This window comes from Chroicocephalus ridibundus, chromosome 1 (assembly GCF_963924245.1).
Source record: "Chroicocephalus ridibundus chromosome 1, bChrRid1.1, whole genome shotgun sequence".
In the NCBI taxonomy this organism is placed as follows: Eukaryota; Metazoa; Chordata; class Aves; order Charadriiformes; family Laridae; genus Chroicocephalus; species Chroicocephalus ridibundus.
Window position 1 is genome coordinate 193,739,511 of NC_086284.1, and position 17,622 is coordinate 193,757,132.

General features: G+C 41.2%; 1 protein-coding gene across 8 annotated transcripts in view; it reads right to left on the minus strand.

The window, feature by feature from the left end:
* Positions 1-10,652: 10,652 nt before the first annotated feature.
* Positions 10,653-17,622, minus strand: part of ANKRD26 (ankyrin repeat domain containing 26) — a 59,451-nt gene continuing 52,481 nt past the window's right edge. For 6 of the 8 annotated variants that reach the window (XM_063323248.1, XM_063323247.1, XM_063323246.1 and 3 more), the window contains 3 exons: positions 16,371-16,427; positions 13,745-13,790; positions 10,653-12,254 (listed from right to left, as the gene is read on the minus strand). In XM_063323248.1, coding sequence (XP_063179318.1) covers positions 12,106-12,254; positions 13,745-13,790; positions 16,371-16,427 — 252 coding nt within the window. In that variant the 3' untranslated portion in view covers positions 10,653-12,105. The remainder of the gene's footprint in view (positions 12,255-13,744; positions 13,791-16,370; positions 16,428-17,622) is intronic. The other 2 variants (XR_010069539.1, XM_063323249.1) reach the window with 2 other exon arrangements.

Genomic DNA, 17,622 nt, shown 5'->3' on the forward strand with positions numbered 1-17,622 from the left:
GACGCTTTCACTGAATTTCCTTTGGGTTTCATGCTGCATAATTCCACTGTAAATTATGTACTGGTAATTGCAAGCAATATCAGTGATAGTCCTGATATTGTGTATGTATACCTTGTTCTTAAAAATAAGATCTCTTTCCTAAAGATAAACCAAGGCTTTTTATGTTAACTCAGGATTATTTGGAGGTAGATTGTGTAACAGTCAATTTAACCATCTCTAAATGTAATTCTGGCTGTAAGTAGAAAACTGTTTTTTTGTGGGCGTTTTTTGTGTAGTGTAGAAAGCAAGAATGTTAAAAGCTTTCACAGTCAAATTAATGACTTATGCATGTAATAGGGTTTTTTTTTTGTTTTTTATCAAACATTGTTCTCTAAGTCCCCAAGACTACACTGGAGGTGCAGGAGTTCTTAGTGCCTTAATGCTTGTAAACAAATTAAATTGGAGAAAGACAGACTTTTGAGCAGGAGCACAGAACCTAAACCAAATATACACATTTATTTGAAGCCCATTAAGTTCCAGACCAACTCATTCTCTAGCTTCTCTCAGCAGCTGTCAAGTTGCTCAAAATTTGTGTAGGGGTTATAGAAAGAGAATTGTGTGTTTGCTAATGTGTAACCGTTGTCTTGCTAGAGTAGTTCAGAAGACACAGGAGTACTTTAGATAGAGAAATTATTTCTTTTAAATTAAATTTGGCGTACTTTTGAACATCAGGATCACATGTAACCATAATAGGCCTCTCCTTATCAGCCACTGACAAACTAAGTGGGACAAGCTCTGTGTGGTATCCTGTGTTATAGGCCACATCCTATTTACTACCCAGCAGAAATACTGCCTTGGTGGCAGCAAGGGGGAGTTGGTACTATTGGACAAAGCTGTTTTCCTTGTCCTCTAGTGTGCCAACAGGCCCCATATAGAAGTGTGCTGTTGAAATATTCGTTTTTTTAATACTGACTTTAATATTAAGTGGGATTTGATATTTTTCATTGCAAGTATGCTGATTGGAAACAAAGTACATTGAACTGAAGGTATTTGTTCCCATGAAATCTGTCTCAATTCTTGCAGCTTCCAGCTTGTTTTCTGAGATTGTTCTTGGTGGAGCACGTGAAGCCCAGCAAACCTTTTTTGCCTTTATCCATCTTGTGACCTAGTAAAAGTAATGTCTTACAGTTTTCTGTCCACACTTCTGCAGGGAATTGCTGAGCAGACGTTGAATAAGACAAATCAGGGTTTTTCTGTAATTACTGAAAGTCAGTGAAGTCTGGCTATAATTAATTACGTCAAAAGAATTGATCAGTTTTATTAAAGAGTGAACAAAATTGTGTATAGTGAAAGGCCCTTTTGCTACTGAAACACTGATATCGGCACAAGAGAAAAGAAAGAATAGAAAGTGAATTGTATTGATAAAGAACAAATGAAGCAGATGATGTAAATTAGCTACTTTAGGGTTCAGCAGAAAAAAATGCAGAGGCAAAGAGTAGAATCAGCATGAGCTGATTTTAAATGCACTACGTGGCCTTGGCTGTATTAGGAGAGTTATAGTTGAAATACATAGGTTGGGTATTTGTAGAAGCACTGGAATGACTAAAGAAATCAGTTGCTTTATAGCTGAGGAATTATGTTTGAAGTTGAGTTATGGAACGTTAATGCATATGGAGACCATCGGCCTTGAGCACGTCGTTTCCAATGCAACTCCTTGGTCCTGTGCTTGGTTGAGGGCATAAAGTATGATGAGCTGCTGATGTTAGTTGAAACTTTTCTCTGTCCTTGAAGTGATGATTTCAGGTGCAAAACTGTGGAACCAAGGTGGTGAAGATGATCAGTAAAATCCGGGGGCTGACCAAGTGAGAATTCAGAGTAGTTCAGGAATTGTCGGAGCAGTAAAAACATGATCTGGGAAGTAGCTGTACACAGGTGTTTAAAAGAGAGATGGCAAACCCTGTCCTCTTCCCTTCAGGTGAGTGACCTCAGGTCTTGTGTGCACTTTTTCTGGACCTGTGAAATTGTGTGTGCGGGGTGGGGGGGGTTGGTTACAGCTCAAAGAAGTTAAGAAGTGTCTCTGCTGACAGGCTGACCTAAACTTCAGGTGTTCTCCAAGGGGTTGAGAAAGATAAGTTTAAACTCCCTTTCAGAAAAGAATCCTAACAAAAACTGGCTGCACAAAGCCCAAGTGGGTTGATGCCTAGTGCGCTGTCAAATGGATTCTTCTGCAATGAGGTAGGCAAAGGATGGCCAGCTCACAGGTCTGATTGGCATTGTGGGCAGTAACATCCCTGCCAAGACGTAGCCTGCTCAGAAGCAAAGTTCTGTCTAAAACCTTAAAACTGGCAGCTGTGGAGGTTGCTTACCTTCGTGCATAGACAGCCTCAATGTAAAGCTTTTCAGAGTTGTGATTTCTGGCTTACACACAAACTTTGTTTCAATTTCTGCACCAAATTTTGCTTCAATTTGATGCCATTGGTTTTGGTCTGGATTTGACCAAAGCATCTTCTGGATGCAGTCATGAAGGGATCAAAACCAGGAGAGCCAGTCAGAAAGGGTTTCTTGAAATTGAATCTAGGGCCCAGTATGCTTTTAAAAATTGTAAAACAAAATTATAGCCTTGTGAATTTATAGGACCTCTAATCTATAGTTGATAACTAGGTCCCTGTAAGTATATGGTGGAGAGAAAGCACTCAGGAAAACAGTATTTGATGCAGGAAGTTGAATTACAACCAGTCTGAAATAGCATTTTTATTGAATCAAACCTGTAGTGCAGTCCAGCTAAAAAGATAGGTCACCAATGAAAGCCAATAATTTTTTTATAACATTAATTTACTCTCATAAAATGAATCAAAGTAGGAAAAATAAATGGGATTGAAACAAGAAAGCGGATGTAGAGTGATGGCCTTGTATTGGTCATTCTAAAAGAAGAAAGCTAGAGAATGTTAGTCCCCGGAGGAGGAGGAAGTCAAGGGTGGACGCTCAGCAAGGTAAAGGCTGTGTTTGTATCTTGACTCCAGGTGAACCCACACTGCAGCCAGTGTAGCAAAAGTGTTGAAAGTAGCGGAGAGCTAAAACACAGAGGAAATGAAGTAGAGCTGTTTTTTTGAGAGGAAAAGTTATCTCCTCAGATGCGGAGGAGGTCTGAAAGAGACCTGGAATGGAAAAAGAGCAGCACAGAGCATTCCTGTGTGTGGAGCAGGGGGTAATGCCAGTCGGTGTGTGCCAGCTGGCTGGGGCAAAGGTTCTCCTTGCCATTTTTCCCACTCATTGTAGAGATGTAGCAAAGCAAGTGTCTCCTAGGAGATGAGGAGTAGCATTGTCTGCAAAATGCCTCTGCTTTATTCTTACTGGAGGGAAAAGTACTCTCAACAAAAAAAAAAGAGTAGCTCCCTTTTCAGACTTGAAGGCATGCCCAGTGAGTGTCATGGTCAGCTGGTTTCTCAAGGTACATGAAGAGCCCTACTGAGATGATAGGAAAAAGGGGTCGTAGTCCATGGTGTTCTTGGAAACTGTCTTTTCCTGTTGAGAGCCTAGATTAAAGATCCAATGAATAACAGGTGATGTTCAGTAACATCCAGCGAGTCCTTGCAGAGTAACAAACCAATTTTACAGAACTGAGCGGGGCAGAGAAAGGTGATGCTAAGGACAAAAGGAAGTAACGCTGAATTGGAGGTAATCGTCATATTCCATTAAGTTTCCTGCATTGCCCTAGGCTGGTCACTTCCTCCTTTTGTTTGTTTAATAGAGATCTTGGAGTGAAAGAACAAGTCTTCACTAGTACTGGAAAAGGATGCCTCCAGTGAAATAACTGAGCTGGCTTATAAAGAGATTAATTATATTCATCTGGTGTGCGTGAAGCAATGCAGAAGCCATCTTCTGTGGTCCAAGGGCAACTTCCCTAGTTGCAACCCATGTGAAGTGCCTCCATGTCCACTTTGCATATTTGTAATCAAAGTTCTTCAAATATTATGTGGCCCATGGGCAGGTTAGTGGGTTGAAAGAACAGGGATTCTGTTTCGAAGACTTATTCTGACAGTGGAGAATTTCTGTGCGACTCAAGCATTGTTATCAACTGTAGCCTGTTATCCTTAGTCCCTGGAGTTAGTGCTTGTTCTTCAGTCCGTCCATTTTAGAAGTAAAGCAGCTGAGAGACATGTCAAACACGCTGTGCTAGAGTTGAAGATAAAATCTGGGTGGTTTGTATGATAGATTTATCTCACGGCCATCGCCCTACTACTTTCATAGCAAATGTACCAGATCTGTACGCTTGAGGAGGTGCTGTGTACACATGATAACGTAATTCCACCTCTTAGTCTCTGCTGCGTGAGGCTGCACTCTGCTAAGAATTTTATTGTGCAGATTCATGCAGAAACGATCCTAAATACCAGGGGGGTGTTCTCCGTGCATTGGTAAGAAAGGATTTAATTTATTTCACAATTAACATGACAAATACCAAGCCATGAGCTGTTGTTCTTTAGGAATTAAATGACAACGACCGTGAAGGCACTTCTCGAGAAGGTAGAAGCCTCAGTTTGAAGAGACTCGGAAACTATGAACACGAGTCATGCCAGTGAAACATCAAGATGGTTTGTGCTTGCTGGTTACATTTGGTCTATGGTACATTTTGGCACCTGTGTATGCAACTCCACTAATTTTTACTGATTATGTTCTTATTTCTGCTTTCCAGTTGGGGAAACTGTGGTTTATTGATGAAATGATGCCTGTGGATTATTTTTTTTTTAACTGAAAGGAGTTCTTCAGTTGCAGTAAAGATCCAGAAAAGCTGCATCATATCGATCAGCCTTAGCTTCCCTATTGCTTACTTCATGTATCAGGTATTCACAGATAAAAAAACCACGAAACCCAGATGTGCCAGAAGGTGATGTCTGTGCAGACCAAGCCTTGACCTCAGGGAGGGAGAGCTTGTACCAGGCTTAGGTTAAAAACATATGACAGAAGATAGTAAAGAGCTAGGCATTTGTCCTGGCAATCCTTTTCCTGATAGCTTCTTCCAGTGTGCTATCTTCTGTCTTGGGGTCCTTTTCAGGGGCCTTTTTTTTTTTTTACACCAATTTTTACAGTAATGGCAGCAATGCTGACATTTCTTCCAGTAGCAGCATTTTCACTGAAGAAAATAAAAGCTCCACTGACGAAGGTGGAAATCAAAGCTGAAAACACAATAGCATTCAGACCTTTGCCAAGAACTACTTGCTAGCGCTAAAAGCCTGACCTTATCTAGGCGGTAATATCTTCCTTCCTGGAGCTTCGCAGCACGTTCCCGGAACTCTGGAACTTGCGTTGGAGAACGTGCTGCTGCCGTTCAGCCTTACATCAGTAACGGTGCCACCGAATGCCAAGAAATTTCACTCAGTGCTGAAGTTCTTGACTGCTGCTTGCACTTCTAGATAAAAGGTGTGTGTTACTCAAGGGAGCACAGGGGCACATGCATGTACTGGTTTTGTCCATGAAAACATCTTTAATGCTCGTCCTGCCATCTACCTTTTGTTTTATGCTCTAGATTTATCTTGTCTTTTATCTAGTGTTGTTTTCAGCACTGCCAATTCCAGTGCTCTGCATGGAAACGGGAGTGGAAATTTTACACGTGGAGAAACAGAAGAAGCCGGATTTGAAGTAGTGAAATCCTTAAAAAATAGAAGTAAGCAGGATCGAAACCTGTGGAATGTGGACAAAGTTAGGTTTTGCAGCAGTGCTCATTATAGCAAAGTTCTCTTTAACACGGATACCATTGTTGTGCATGTCATTCATGTTACGAGAAATACTGAGAAATTGTGAGAAAACATTCTCTACTCAGAAATATTTTAAGGCACTAGAATTTCATATGGAAGGTTCCTATCCTAAAATGTTATTTTTCAATTATGGTTCTTGCTTTGGACTTTTGTGCTGAAGTCTCTGGGAATTCTTACTTGTATAATTTCAGACTTCAACTCTGCTTGTGATGCAGATGGAAACCTGCGTGCAGATGAACGCTGTGACGTTTCTGCAAACTGGGCTGAGCTGCTGGTGGTGCATGGCAAGGATCTGCAGTGTTTGCACTGATGGAACACGCAGGTGACGTAGTGTCCTCAGATACAGGGAACAGAATGTCAAATTTGTATTAAAAGCAACATGCGTGCAAAAGATCAGGAAAAAACACACAGCAATAAAAACCCTAGCTATTTACAACCAGTTCAAACTCAGTTTATAGCATTTCTGGTAAATAAAAACAATTCTTGCCAACTACCACCTAAAACCCCCTTCATCCATACCATTTCATGTACACAGGCTGGAGTCACGGGGGTTCTGTTTTGCAGCGAGTTGCAAGGCTGAACAGAGGCCAAGGCAGGAAGCGATAATGGCTGAGGAGCTGATGCCGATTGAAAATGTGTGATGCTGCGGAGGAAATATCACACAATAGAACCTCAGCTAGATTGGAAATAGATTTCAAAAACAGGGCACATTAAGATGTAAACAGTCAATAGGACTGGGGCCCGCCTTTCTCCTAACAATCAGATCATTAGCAGTAGGAGCGTGCAGGGTGATTCCCATGATTAAGCTGCAAGTGCAGAATGCGTGAAAGCGTGTGCTCATCAACGCCGAACGGAAACAGCCTTCTTGCTTTTTGCTGTGTTTCTTCTACTGCTTGTCCTAACTTATCCTGGATACAAGAGTCAGGCATAAGTGCAGCTAAATCTAGGAAATGCAAATGCTCAAGGTCTTTGAAAAGTTAAACTTCAGTTTCTTTTGTGTAACTATGATGGGGTAGGATCGCCCTCTGGAATTGTGCTTCTGATTTTCAAGATTGTCTCCCTGAAGAGTCATCAGCTGACAATTGTCAGGATGCGAGTGGAAATGGTCTCTGATGAAAAATGGAACAGAATACGAATATTTGGTGGAGTTAGCTATTGTTATAATTTCAGTGATGATTGTTATGTAGGTGAAGGGGACGGCTCCCTGTTTTATCTAGAGACTAGTTTGACATCTTGCATACTTTATAACATCCATCAAGTAATTTTGAGTTTTATGCTCTGGCCAGTGCAGAAAGCAGTAAGACAGTCAGACTTCAATCTGGGAGTAATATATTTTATTTGTGATAAGATATGTATGATGCTGCACAACCACGTTGTGTATGTCAGCACTTTTGGGTTTGGTTCTAATTATGCTTTTTCTGAGTTTCAACAGCCAAGCGCAGATGCCAGCAGAATTGTCCTTTGCTGAAGGGGAATTCCAGGCTACCCCCCTGCTCATGCCACGCTTCAACACACAGATGGGCTCAGAGCAATTCCCTTCATCATCCTGTGCCTTTAAGCTGCTGAGCATTATTTATGAAAGCACTGAAGTTTCCATTTGCTCGGCCACCTGAGCCGTAGTAACTTAATGAAGTGAGAAACTTCTAAGATGACAAAGGCTCTACTACAGCACCAAGAAAGGCTTAAACAGTGAAGATAATCTAGACATAAGGAAGTATAGATAGGTTGCGAAAGCCAGTGATCCATCATTTTTCCCTGCACTTCTGGTGCATATTTTTCTCTGTTCGCTTCTGTCTGTGTGCCCAGAACATCTACGCATCTTGTCTTCCATGTCCAGAATGAAAGCTGATTTTTCTCACAGTGACTTGGGCCCCCTCATATGACAGATGGCAAAATGCAGGTGCAGGATTTTCTTTCAGGAGTAAAGTTGGAAAGTAATACAGCCAGTCATTTATAGAGAGGAGATTAAATTCAGGCCATGCTTAAAGTAACTTCTTACTTGCCCCAAAATAGACGGGCCAAAAAGCCCCCCAAATATGTCATTTTCTGGATGGAAGGAGGCTCAGCTCCATTGTGGATGCCAAGAAACCAGGTTTTAAAGCCCAGCTTCTTCAAAATACTGGTGTGTTTCCAGGATACAGCCCTGCAACTCTTCAAAGTTAGGACAGCATAAAACAATTGGAGTTTATTAACGGTAAACAGAAAGGCACATTGTTGATTAGGGTTAAAGACGAGTGTTTGAGTCAGGTAATAACTTGTCATTCTTGCAACAGGGAATCCACTTGTGTAGACAGGATTTTGGTAATATAACTGGAGATAAAAAGTGACTTTTCTCTAAGGCTGTGGCAATTGGCAGTTCATTAGCAAGAAGGTGGCTGGAAGCAGTGTTCATGTAGATGCCATTATTGTTTATAAGTATGGAGGAGACATTTTTGTTTGTTTACAAAGATGCCTAGAGCTCCATTCTACATAAAGGCACTGCTATAGAACTCTGGGGATGGGCCTGTGAGGTGGGAGCAGAATTTGTACTCTGTTTCTACAGTTAAAACAGAAATGGCAAGAGAAGATTAAAAAGTGAAAATCGTCATTTGTGATACACAGCTTTGTTCGTAAGATCTAACTAATATGTGGTCCAAATTATCCTGAATAAAACGTGGACTGTGTTTTTTGCCTGTGTAACAGGCGCTGTCCTTGTTGTGCTTATAGCAGTGATTAATTTAATAGTAATGGTTAATAGGTAGTAGAATGGTCAACTATGACAGTAACCTCCACTAAAGTAGTGCTTAAGCTTAGGGAAAGGTGGTGCCATCAATGAAAAGCAATTTGCATATTCAGGGTGGACAGTGTCAAGAAATATAGTTATCAACTTGATTTGCAGGTGCAAACAGTGAACACCATCTGCTACTGGCAATATGTTACCAAAGGGTGAGAGGAGGCATAAGTCAGACCGACGGAACAGTAACAGCCGAGTAACTGCTTGTCAGCCCCTTCTCCCCGGGGCCCTTTCTAGCTATCCTGATACCTCCCAGCACCTGCAGGTTGTGCTGGGTGCTTCTGGCTCTCGTTTAGAAGAGGTCTATTACAGTGATGATTTCCATTGTCTTCTCAAACTAGCTGTACTAGGAAAAGGCAAGCAAAGACATTATAATTATAAGCGGATTACGAAGAAGTCTTTCTCACTGCTATTTCTTTAAGCATTCTGCATTGTTAATCTGTTTTAGAAGTTAAATCAGTGAGCAAACAGCAACATTAACAGGCACTGGTACGAGGAAAGACTGGGACAGCCACAAAGAGTGTAAATTGACACCAGCCAAAGGTCTTCTTGTCAATTACTTGGGGTTTTATGGGTAAGTAACAGAGTGTTGAGAAACCTGACCCACATGCATGCTGGAAGCTGTTGAGGTACTGAGTAATTGAGTGTTGGGTTACAAGCTCTTCTGCTTGTGCCCCACAAAGGAGGCAGAGAGACCATGGTGGGGAGGGATACTGGAATAATACCCTGCTCCAGCTGTACCCAGACCCATCACAGGAGCCATCAGCCCTTTGAAGGCCCATCTGCACCAGCCCGGGGGAGCAAAGTGGCCCAAGGGAGGGCAGGAACCCAAATTAGGGACTCAGAGGAACTGGCTGTCCAGGTCCCGCCTATGGCTGTCTCTGGAGAGCCTCAGCCCCATGGTTGAGGTGTGAAACCATCAAGACGGGTTGACAGCTCAGCTACAGGGCAGACTGTCTGTGCTCGGCTGCTGGAGGGATCCACATTGTTCGTACCTATATCTAGATATCTATCTAGAGCTATATCCGCATATGTATCTTTCTATCTATAGGTATCTTTGTACCATCCCATCAGGCTACTGGATTTGGCAGCTTGCTCACAGTAGGTACTGAGTAGCCGGATTGCCCTGTTAGGATGAACTGTAAACAAAATGATCTTCCACATTAAAGAACAAGAGCTGCTAACAGGGCTGCAGCTGTGCTTGATCCTCTTGTAGAATGGAATACCTGAATCAAGAGTTCAAGGCAATAAGAAATGAGGTTTGTGACAGGAATGCTGGGTGACAAGCAGCAAGAACCAGCCACCCACTTTTGAGAATAGGTTTTTCACTAGCGACAAGAAAACATACACAGCAACTTTGAAGTTAATGAATTGACTAGACTTTCCTTTACTTGCTACCCTGATGGTAATAGTTAGGAACAACTGTTAATGCAAGATGTTAACGCAGGCTTTCAGTTCGGTTTGTCCAGCAGCCAATAACCTTCGCTTCTCACTGCCAGCCAGGAGTAAAGAGGCATTTACATTTGGCTTTTCCAGGCAAACAGGACTTGTAGCTTGTTTGGTTTTAGTCACAGGTGGTTTATCTCCATATCCAGATAAGGGTGGTAAGGGGTACTTCTAAGGTGAGGAAAACAGGACAAAGTTGGTCAGTATGGCTATTATAGGACACGAGATTTATATTCCCTCTGCAAAGCATCTGAAGCAGTTAAAGCTGTAGAGGTCAGCAATGAATTATAAGCTGGTGCCTGGATATTTCAGAAGTCAAGGCTTACTGGGTGGACATATTAGTACTATGGTAGCACTACTCATGATTTCCCCTTTTGCAAATCTATGCTGACTCCTCCCCGTCACCCACTATCTCCTGCCCAGACCACAAGAAGGATTGCCCTAAAATATAGGAAGAGTTCGGGAACTAATTATTAGCAATACCTCGACTCTAGTTCAAGATCTTAACACAATTGTGCTTCAAGCCTCCCTGGAGGAAAAGGACATGGATGCGTGCTGGCCTTTTGCCTGGCTTCCAGGACATGCTGAAGATGCAGCCATGAACAGAGCTGAAGTGAGCAGAGGAGAGCTCTGGAGAGTTATACGGGCAGGGAACAGGCTGGAAGGCAAAGTCAAGAAGGAGAACAATGAAACAAAGACATGTACTAGATTACAAAGTTTATTAAATATCAAGTTGAAACGGAATATCTGGAATTAAATACAGTGTATTAACTTCACAAAAATGTATTAATATATAAAAAAAATAATAGTGTCACAGCAGCATTCCTTGCTTTCCTCACTGCCTGTTAACTCAAGTCCTTGAATAATGGGTAAAATTCACAAATTTTTCCAGTCGTAATTCATCTCAGTACAACCATTCTTACTTTTCCAGAATTGGGACTTTGTTCCATAATCTTCTGATCGCTAGTGACTTTTGCAGACAGGAAATGATGACTGCAGATCTTCAGTAACAACAGGTAACTCCCTGAAATAAGTAGAACTGTTTGTTTTATTGACACAAATGCCCCACAGCATTGTCTAACATCTGGGCTACAGCCACTGTATCATCAGCTGCTAGCAGCAATAAAAAAATTGGCTGTCCTATTGCACGAGTACTGAGGAGACTGAAAGTTGAGATATTAACATTCCTTCTTTCACACACACCCCCCATCCCCAATATGAAGTGTTTCAGGCCCACCACAGGTGTTGATGTAGGAACTGTGAATGTCTAAAGCTGCAGCAATTTTTAATACAAAAATCAACATGAATACCATGAGAGGCAATGGGCAGAAACTGAAACACAGAAGGTGCCGTCTGAACATCAGGAAACGCTTCTTTACTGTGAGGGTAACTGAGTACTGGCACAGGTTGCCCAGGGAGGCTGTGGAGTCTCCGTCCTTGGAGATACTCAAAAACCAACATAGTCCTGGGCAACTGGCTCGAGGTGGTCCTCCTTGAACCAGAGGGCTAGACCAGATGACCTCCAGAGGCCCCTTCCAACCTCACCCGTTCTGTGGTTCTGTGATACAAAACAAACATACCAAAAAGACCACATAACAACTTTCTTGGCACTACTATACACTCACAGTAATTTTAAACCTAAGGCGCATAAATTGACAGCAATGTAAAGTGCCCTATTCTCCAGCTTGAACACTGGTAAAACTTTATCAGCAGAAATATTCACTGCATCAGGACTGAAGCAGCAGGCTCAAAGCACATAAAATAATGTCCTAAGCGTTAAAATGACACTGGAAACATTAAAAGCACATAGACCGAAAGGATGAAACAGAACAAAGGGAATGCTTTTGTTAGAACACAGAATGTGAGTGGAGCAAAATAATGCATCTACCCTAATAAGAAACATTCTAACAGCTCTGTCAAGCTCAAGAATCAAGACTAGTCAATCTGCTAGTCAGAAAAAATAGATATGGTTCTTATTGTGAGTGCAAAATAAAACCATGCATCAGTAAACAGGTAAGTGCAATGTGCTTGACATCCATTTAATAGAGTTAGAACTTATATTCAGACTGCAATAAACACATCTGAACTGTGGGATGGGAAACCATGGATGCACTATGTAAACAAAATGATTTCCAGAGCCTTTCCCTAGCATTTTGTTCAAATCAAATAATTTTTGGTTAAAACATCACGGTACTCCTGTATTGCCCTGCAAAGGGGATCCTGGTCAACATGGACATTTTTTGAAGATCCATCAGTAGATACCATGGGAGAAGCTCCAGCAGATCCAGTTTCAAGTTCAGCAGTGGCTAGGGAGAAGAGAGAAGTTTCCTGGTGTTACTTTTACAGTAGACGGGGCCAAATAAGTCACTGTAAAAACATTATGGGTAACTGCAGAGACTGCAATCCAGAAAGAGATTTAAAAACTTCCAAGAGAACATAACATTGAAAGGGCTAGACACAATGAAAGAAACACATTTTCCCATGTTTGCTTATCAGTCAACAGTATTTCTAAAGCTAGTGAAAGAAATTCCAGAGGCTACACACTGACCATCTTCAGGAAATCCACAAATGGCTCCTGCTTACACCAGTGTTAAATTTAGCCTCCTACAGACCTCTTCAACCTCAAGTGTCTGTTTTCCTTAAACATTCAAACCAGTGATTTATTGGAACACTAGTGCTAAAAACCAGTGTCTGCATTCACTGTGACAAACTTTGAGAGAATTTGCCTGTGAAAATGCAAACACCTTTGCACTGCAGTCAGGCCAGCACAAGTTTCCCAGCCTGGCGCCTCTTCTCTGAGGGACGTTTTTGTAGCTTGTCCTGGCAAAACCCTCTTTCCCCCATGAAAACACATACTCAATGAAAGCAAACCCACATTTGCTGTCTTTCCCCAGCCACATCTTTAAGACAAGGTCCCCAAACCAAACATACTCTATGGCTCCTAGCAGATGCGCAATTATGTCCAAAATGCACATGGATGCAATGCAGTGGCTTTGAGTCCATTCAGACACATGGCAAGAGCTATGGAGCTACAGATGGTCACTCTCTGCACGATTAAGAGCATACAGGAACAGAAGGAAATGCTCTCAGGGGACACCTGCTTTGAAATAGCACCAGTGACTCCAAAGTGGTGACTCTGGAGGAACAATTATCATGAAATAGGTGGAATTCCTCTTTGGACATCTGGCCTCATATTATAGAGTGTGTTTTATGCTGTGTATTACAAGCATTCAACTCACCTTATGTTTGCCTAAACATTACTGAATGATCTTTCCCTAAACAAAAGATATCTTTTGTCACTGATTATATTCTTCTTGCTCATTCAATAAGACTGCAACATATAAATTACAAATACAGGCACCGAATAAGAGACACAGCAAAAATCAAGAACTAACAGCAGAGAACGTGTATGGTTTAGTGCTGAATGCAGTCTATGTACATGGAAGGAGAAGTGATGGCTGAAGTCCATAAAAATCTTATCTCGGGGCTTCTTTTATGTTTTTACGTTCATGCTTGAGGATCAACTCTAGTGAAAGGGGACTTCAGCTTAAGCCAAGTGTATCTGTGTGGGAGAAACGGGTTTTCTTTGCGCTTGTTTTTTTTCAGGTAACTGTTTAACATTCTACACAATATTTTGATAAGCAGGAATTTTTCACATTCAAGCCTAAACTGGCAAGCTAGCATAAAAATCCCTGTGTTTAGCACAAGAACTTGACAGCTTTCAAACCATTATTTTCTAGAGTTAAGAACAGTCATCTTTTTCCTTAAAAACATTCCTAATGTATTGACACATTACCCTGTTCAAGTTCTTTATTGATTTTTTCATCCAGTTCCCGCCGTACCTAGAATTATACAGAAAATGTACAGTTAATATTGTAACGGTTACATTTTTGTAATATTAATCTTCTATGACATTTTTAAAACCCACGCATAACATGTCATAAAACCTAAAAATATCCACCCAAAGAGAGACATCTTGGTTTGGGGTTTGATTTTTAATGAAGAGAACCTCTTGGTGAGCCAGGCTGTTGCAATGTTAAGTATTGCACAAAACAATCTGTAACTCACCAGCTGGTTTATAACTGGGCATTTAAAAAATATACAGGAAAAAAGCCCAGTGGAGTTATTACAGTGAAGGTATGGCTAAATTCCATCATCAAATACATGAGCAGAATGTTAGCTAAATGCTGAGATATGCACAAACGCCATCCATAGGGACAAATTCAGTTGAGGCTGGCTTCTGCAACTTCATAAGAGAAGAGGTGCAAGAGCAGCTGCTGCTGACATACACCACTATATAGAAAAAAGCATGTGCCAATATTCTTCTTTTCTCCAACTTAAGATGGAAAATTGAAAGAGCTCCTACAGATCATGCCAAGATTTTTCTTTATTGTTATTACAAATACCATGACACACATACATAAAAATATACGTGACTCCTCCATTTTTTCCACCAAGTCTGTGACACACAGAAGTGACTTCCAAAACAGATACCATACAGCTTCCAGGCCTACGACAGCCATGAAGATGCTGAAGGGCTTGGACCACGTGAACTATGGAGAGGCTGACAGCTGAGACTCTTTCTTTACTGGAGTAGAGAAAGCTCAGAGGACCTTATCTATGTGTATGAATACCTGGTGGGGGGAGTAAAGAAGACAGAGCCAGATTCTTCTTAGTGGTGCCAAGTAAAAGAACAAGAGGAACAGGCACAAATCGAAAGAGAGGAAATTTCATTTTGACATATGACATTTATTTTTTGTTTTTTTAACTGTAAGCGTGGTCAAACACTGGAACAAGTTGCCCAGCAAAGACTGTGGAGTGTCCATCCTTGAAGATGTACAAAACCTGGCTGGACGTAACCCTAACAACTTGCTATGGCTGACCCTGCTTTAAGCAGGAAAGGGGTTAGACTAGATGATCTTCAGAGGCCCCTTCCACCCTCACCCATTCTCTGATTCTCGGATTTTAGTACTGAATCCCCTGGGGAATAAGTATTTATTTTATGAAATGAGCAGACTCACCTAGCAGCACACCAACAAAAAAAAAAGAACTGAAACACTGCACAATGTGCTCAAGAGGCCATACAGAGCAAGAGCCTCAGGAAGGGAAGCACTCTGCATGCCCTCACAAGAGGAGCAGTAACAGGCAGTAACTCCACGGGCCAAAGAAGTGGGGCCATAAACCAGCAAAGTGGAGGGAAGAGCCCTCTCTCCAGGACTACAGGGATAGCTGTGACCAAATTCACCAGCTCCTCCAGGAGAACCACCACTCTGCAGTACTTTGTTGAACAGGCTGTGCCTTCACAGCTGGAAGAGGGGAGCACAGAGTTGAAAGAGCAGAAAAGGAGCCCCCTAAATCCCCAAACCTCTAATTGTTTTCAAGCAGGTACAAGCAGCAGTAAAATCCTGGGGAGAAGGTAACATAAAAAAGTAGATAGGTAACATAAATAGCAGGTAACATAAAAAGCCGGAAAACTAATTAATGCCTAGACCAAAAGATGAACCAAACCCAGGACCACTTCTAAGCAAAGCTGTAGTAGTTGAGGTGTTAGAAGAAACCACTTTCCTTGGTTTCTAGAGCTTTAACAATGACCAGAAGGTCCACAGGACCCTCTGCAACATGTGTGGATGAATCAAGAGAAGAACAAGATCTTGTTTTCCTCTTATTCATTCCTCTTTTCCTCTTATTCATCTTTGTGATTCTCATCCATGCCTAAGGAAAGAGAAATAGGTGGAAATAAAGCCAACACAATGATTTCTGAAAGGGGAATGAAGAGCCAAGCAAAATACACGTTTGAGGACTATAACTTGCCTCCACTCTTCTCCTTCCCCCCAAGCCCCTAGAAAAGGCATCACAGCTGACTATCACAAACTTCCTGAATAGGTACTTTTCACCTCAATGCACATCTCTTCAGGCAGTAACATACTGGCTTCCCTTGCAGCAGTCACCTTCTCAGTAATTCTTTTTCAGAAGCTGGTGTTGACTTACTACTTACCCACATGGGTTGCTTGAGCACAGAGTAAGTCAGATCCTCTAAGACTCCACGAGATGACACTTAGAGTCTAGGAACTCAACTTCAGCACAGTACTGGTTCTCCAGACACAACCACTCTTATTACCAAGAACTTTTTGATTATCAGAACTGGCAAGGAGGGTAAACCAGCCTACTCCTATAGTTTAAAGACATTCCATTTTTACAGATAGTTAACTACCACAGAAGCCATAACATTACAAATATATAAAACATGAAGTACTTGGTAGCAGTCATTCTTTCACTTGGACAAACTAATAAGTTCAAAATATTTGCAGTACTAGGAAAACGTGAATACATCAGTATGGTTTAATCAAAACCTAAAAGCATAAATAGACAAAACATTTCCAGTATAAAATGCCATCCATCATTAAATAACACTGGCTACAAACCTTGTCATGTATCTGGCTGCAGAGAAGAGAGAGAAGAACAGATTTTTGATTAAGAAGCTGAAGAAGAAAGAAAAACAGCCTTAAGTTCAAAGGTCTTCAGTGAGAAATAAGAACATGGCCTATATGTAAATGAAGCAAGTAAAAAAGCTAACAATACAAAGACTGCTACAATACAAGAGTGCAGATGGAAAACGAAATCAGAAAAGGAACAGAAATTGAGAGATACAGTAGGAAGCAGACATTCCCTTTCTCACATTATGTAGGAAAACTGGTTTCATAAAACCACTAACTCACACTAGTTGCAGCTAGCAGAGTTCACTATTATTTTCTGTGTCAAGGCACCCGCCTTCATTTTCACTATCCTTTGGCACAGCTGTTGGGATTTAAGCTTCACATTTGTTAAACCTAACAACAGGACTCCAGTCCCAAAATCTCCCTGCAGCACTTGCAGTAGACATTCTCCCCTTAGCCTATGGACTAAGGCAGCAGTTCCCAAATTATGATACGCAGACCACTAACAGTGGTCTCATATTTTTGTTTCATCTGCTTGATTCAATCTAGTTCTTGATGGTGACATGCTAATTCATAAGCAGTTTGGGAGTCACTAGACCAGATTATAAAAAGACAGAAAGACCTTGTCAAAGATGTCTTTACTCCCATAAAGGACAGGCAATACAGATGTACATCCTTCTTATGACACAAGTCCTACCGTATTTCAGCCAACCTCCTTCCAGAACATAATGAACTGCTAGTTGCTACAGTCACTGTTTGTAATTACATGCACGGTTTTTTCAAGTATTTGTAGTTTATTCCTCATTACTGGAGCTCTAATAAAAATAAAAACAACCAAAAAACCCCAAAGACATTTGCATGTGATTGGGATTTTACTAGTTAATGAGCTTGTGTCAATATGAACTTTTTTGTATTTTTCAAGATGCTTTTGCACTTCCATTTCAAGGTTAGTAATTTCTGTAGCATAGATATTTGATAAGGAGGAAGGGGCTATACTGTAATGGAAAACATTTCTTTATGCTTTTTTAAAGAAGAAACTGCTCATTTTTTGATGATCTTGCAACATGACATCTTCAAAATTTAAGGCTATATGCATAATGACTGACATTCGCCTCTCATGTTAAGTAGTGGTTTAGGGAAACAGTGAAATAGTTCAAGCCTTTAAACTCCCAGTTCCTTAACACTTCTTCTTGTTTGCAATCAGCACCACATACCAATGTTTCTTCCAACAGTTGCATGG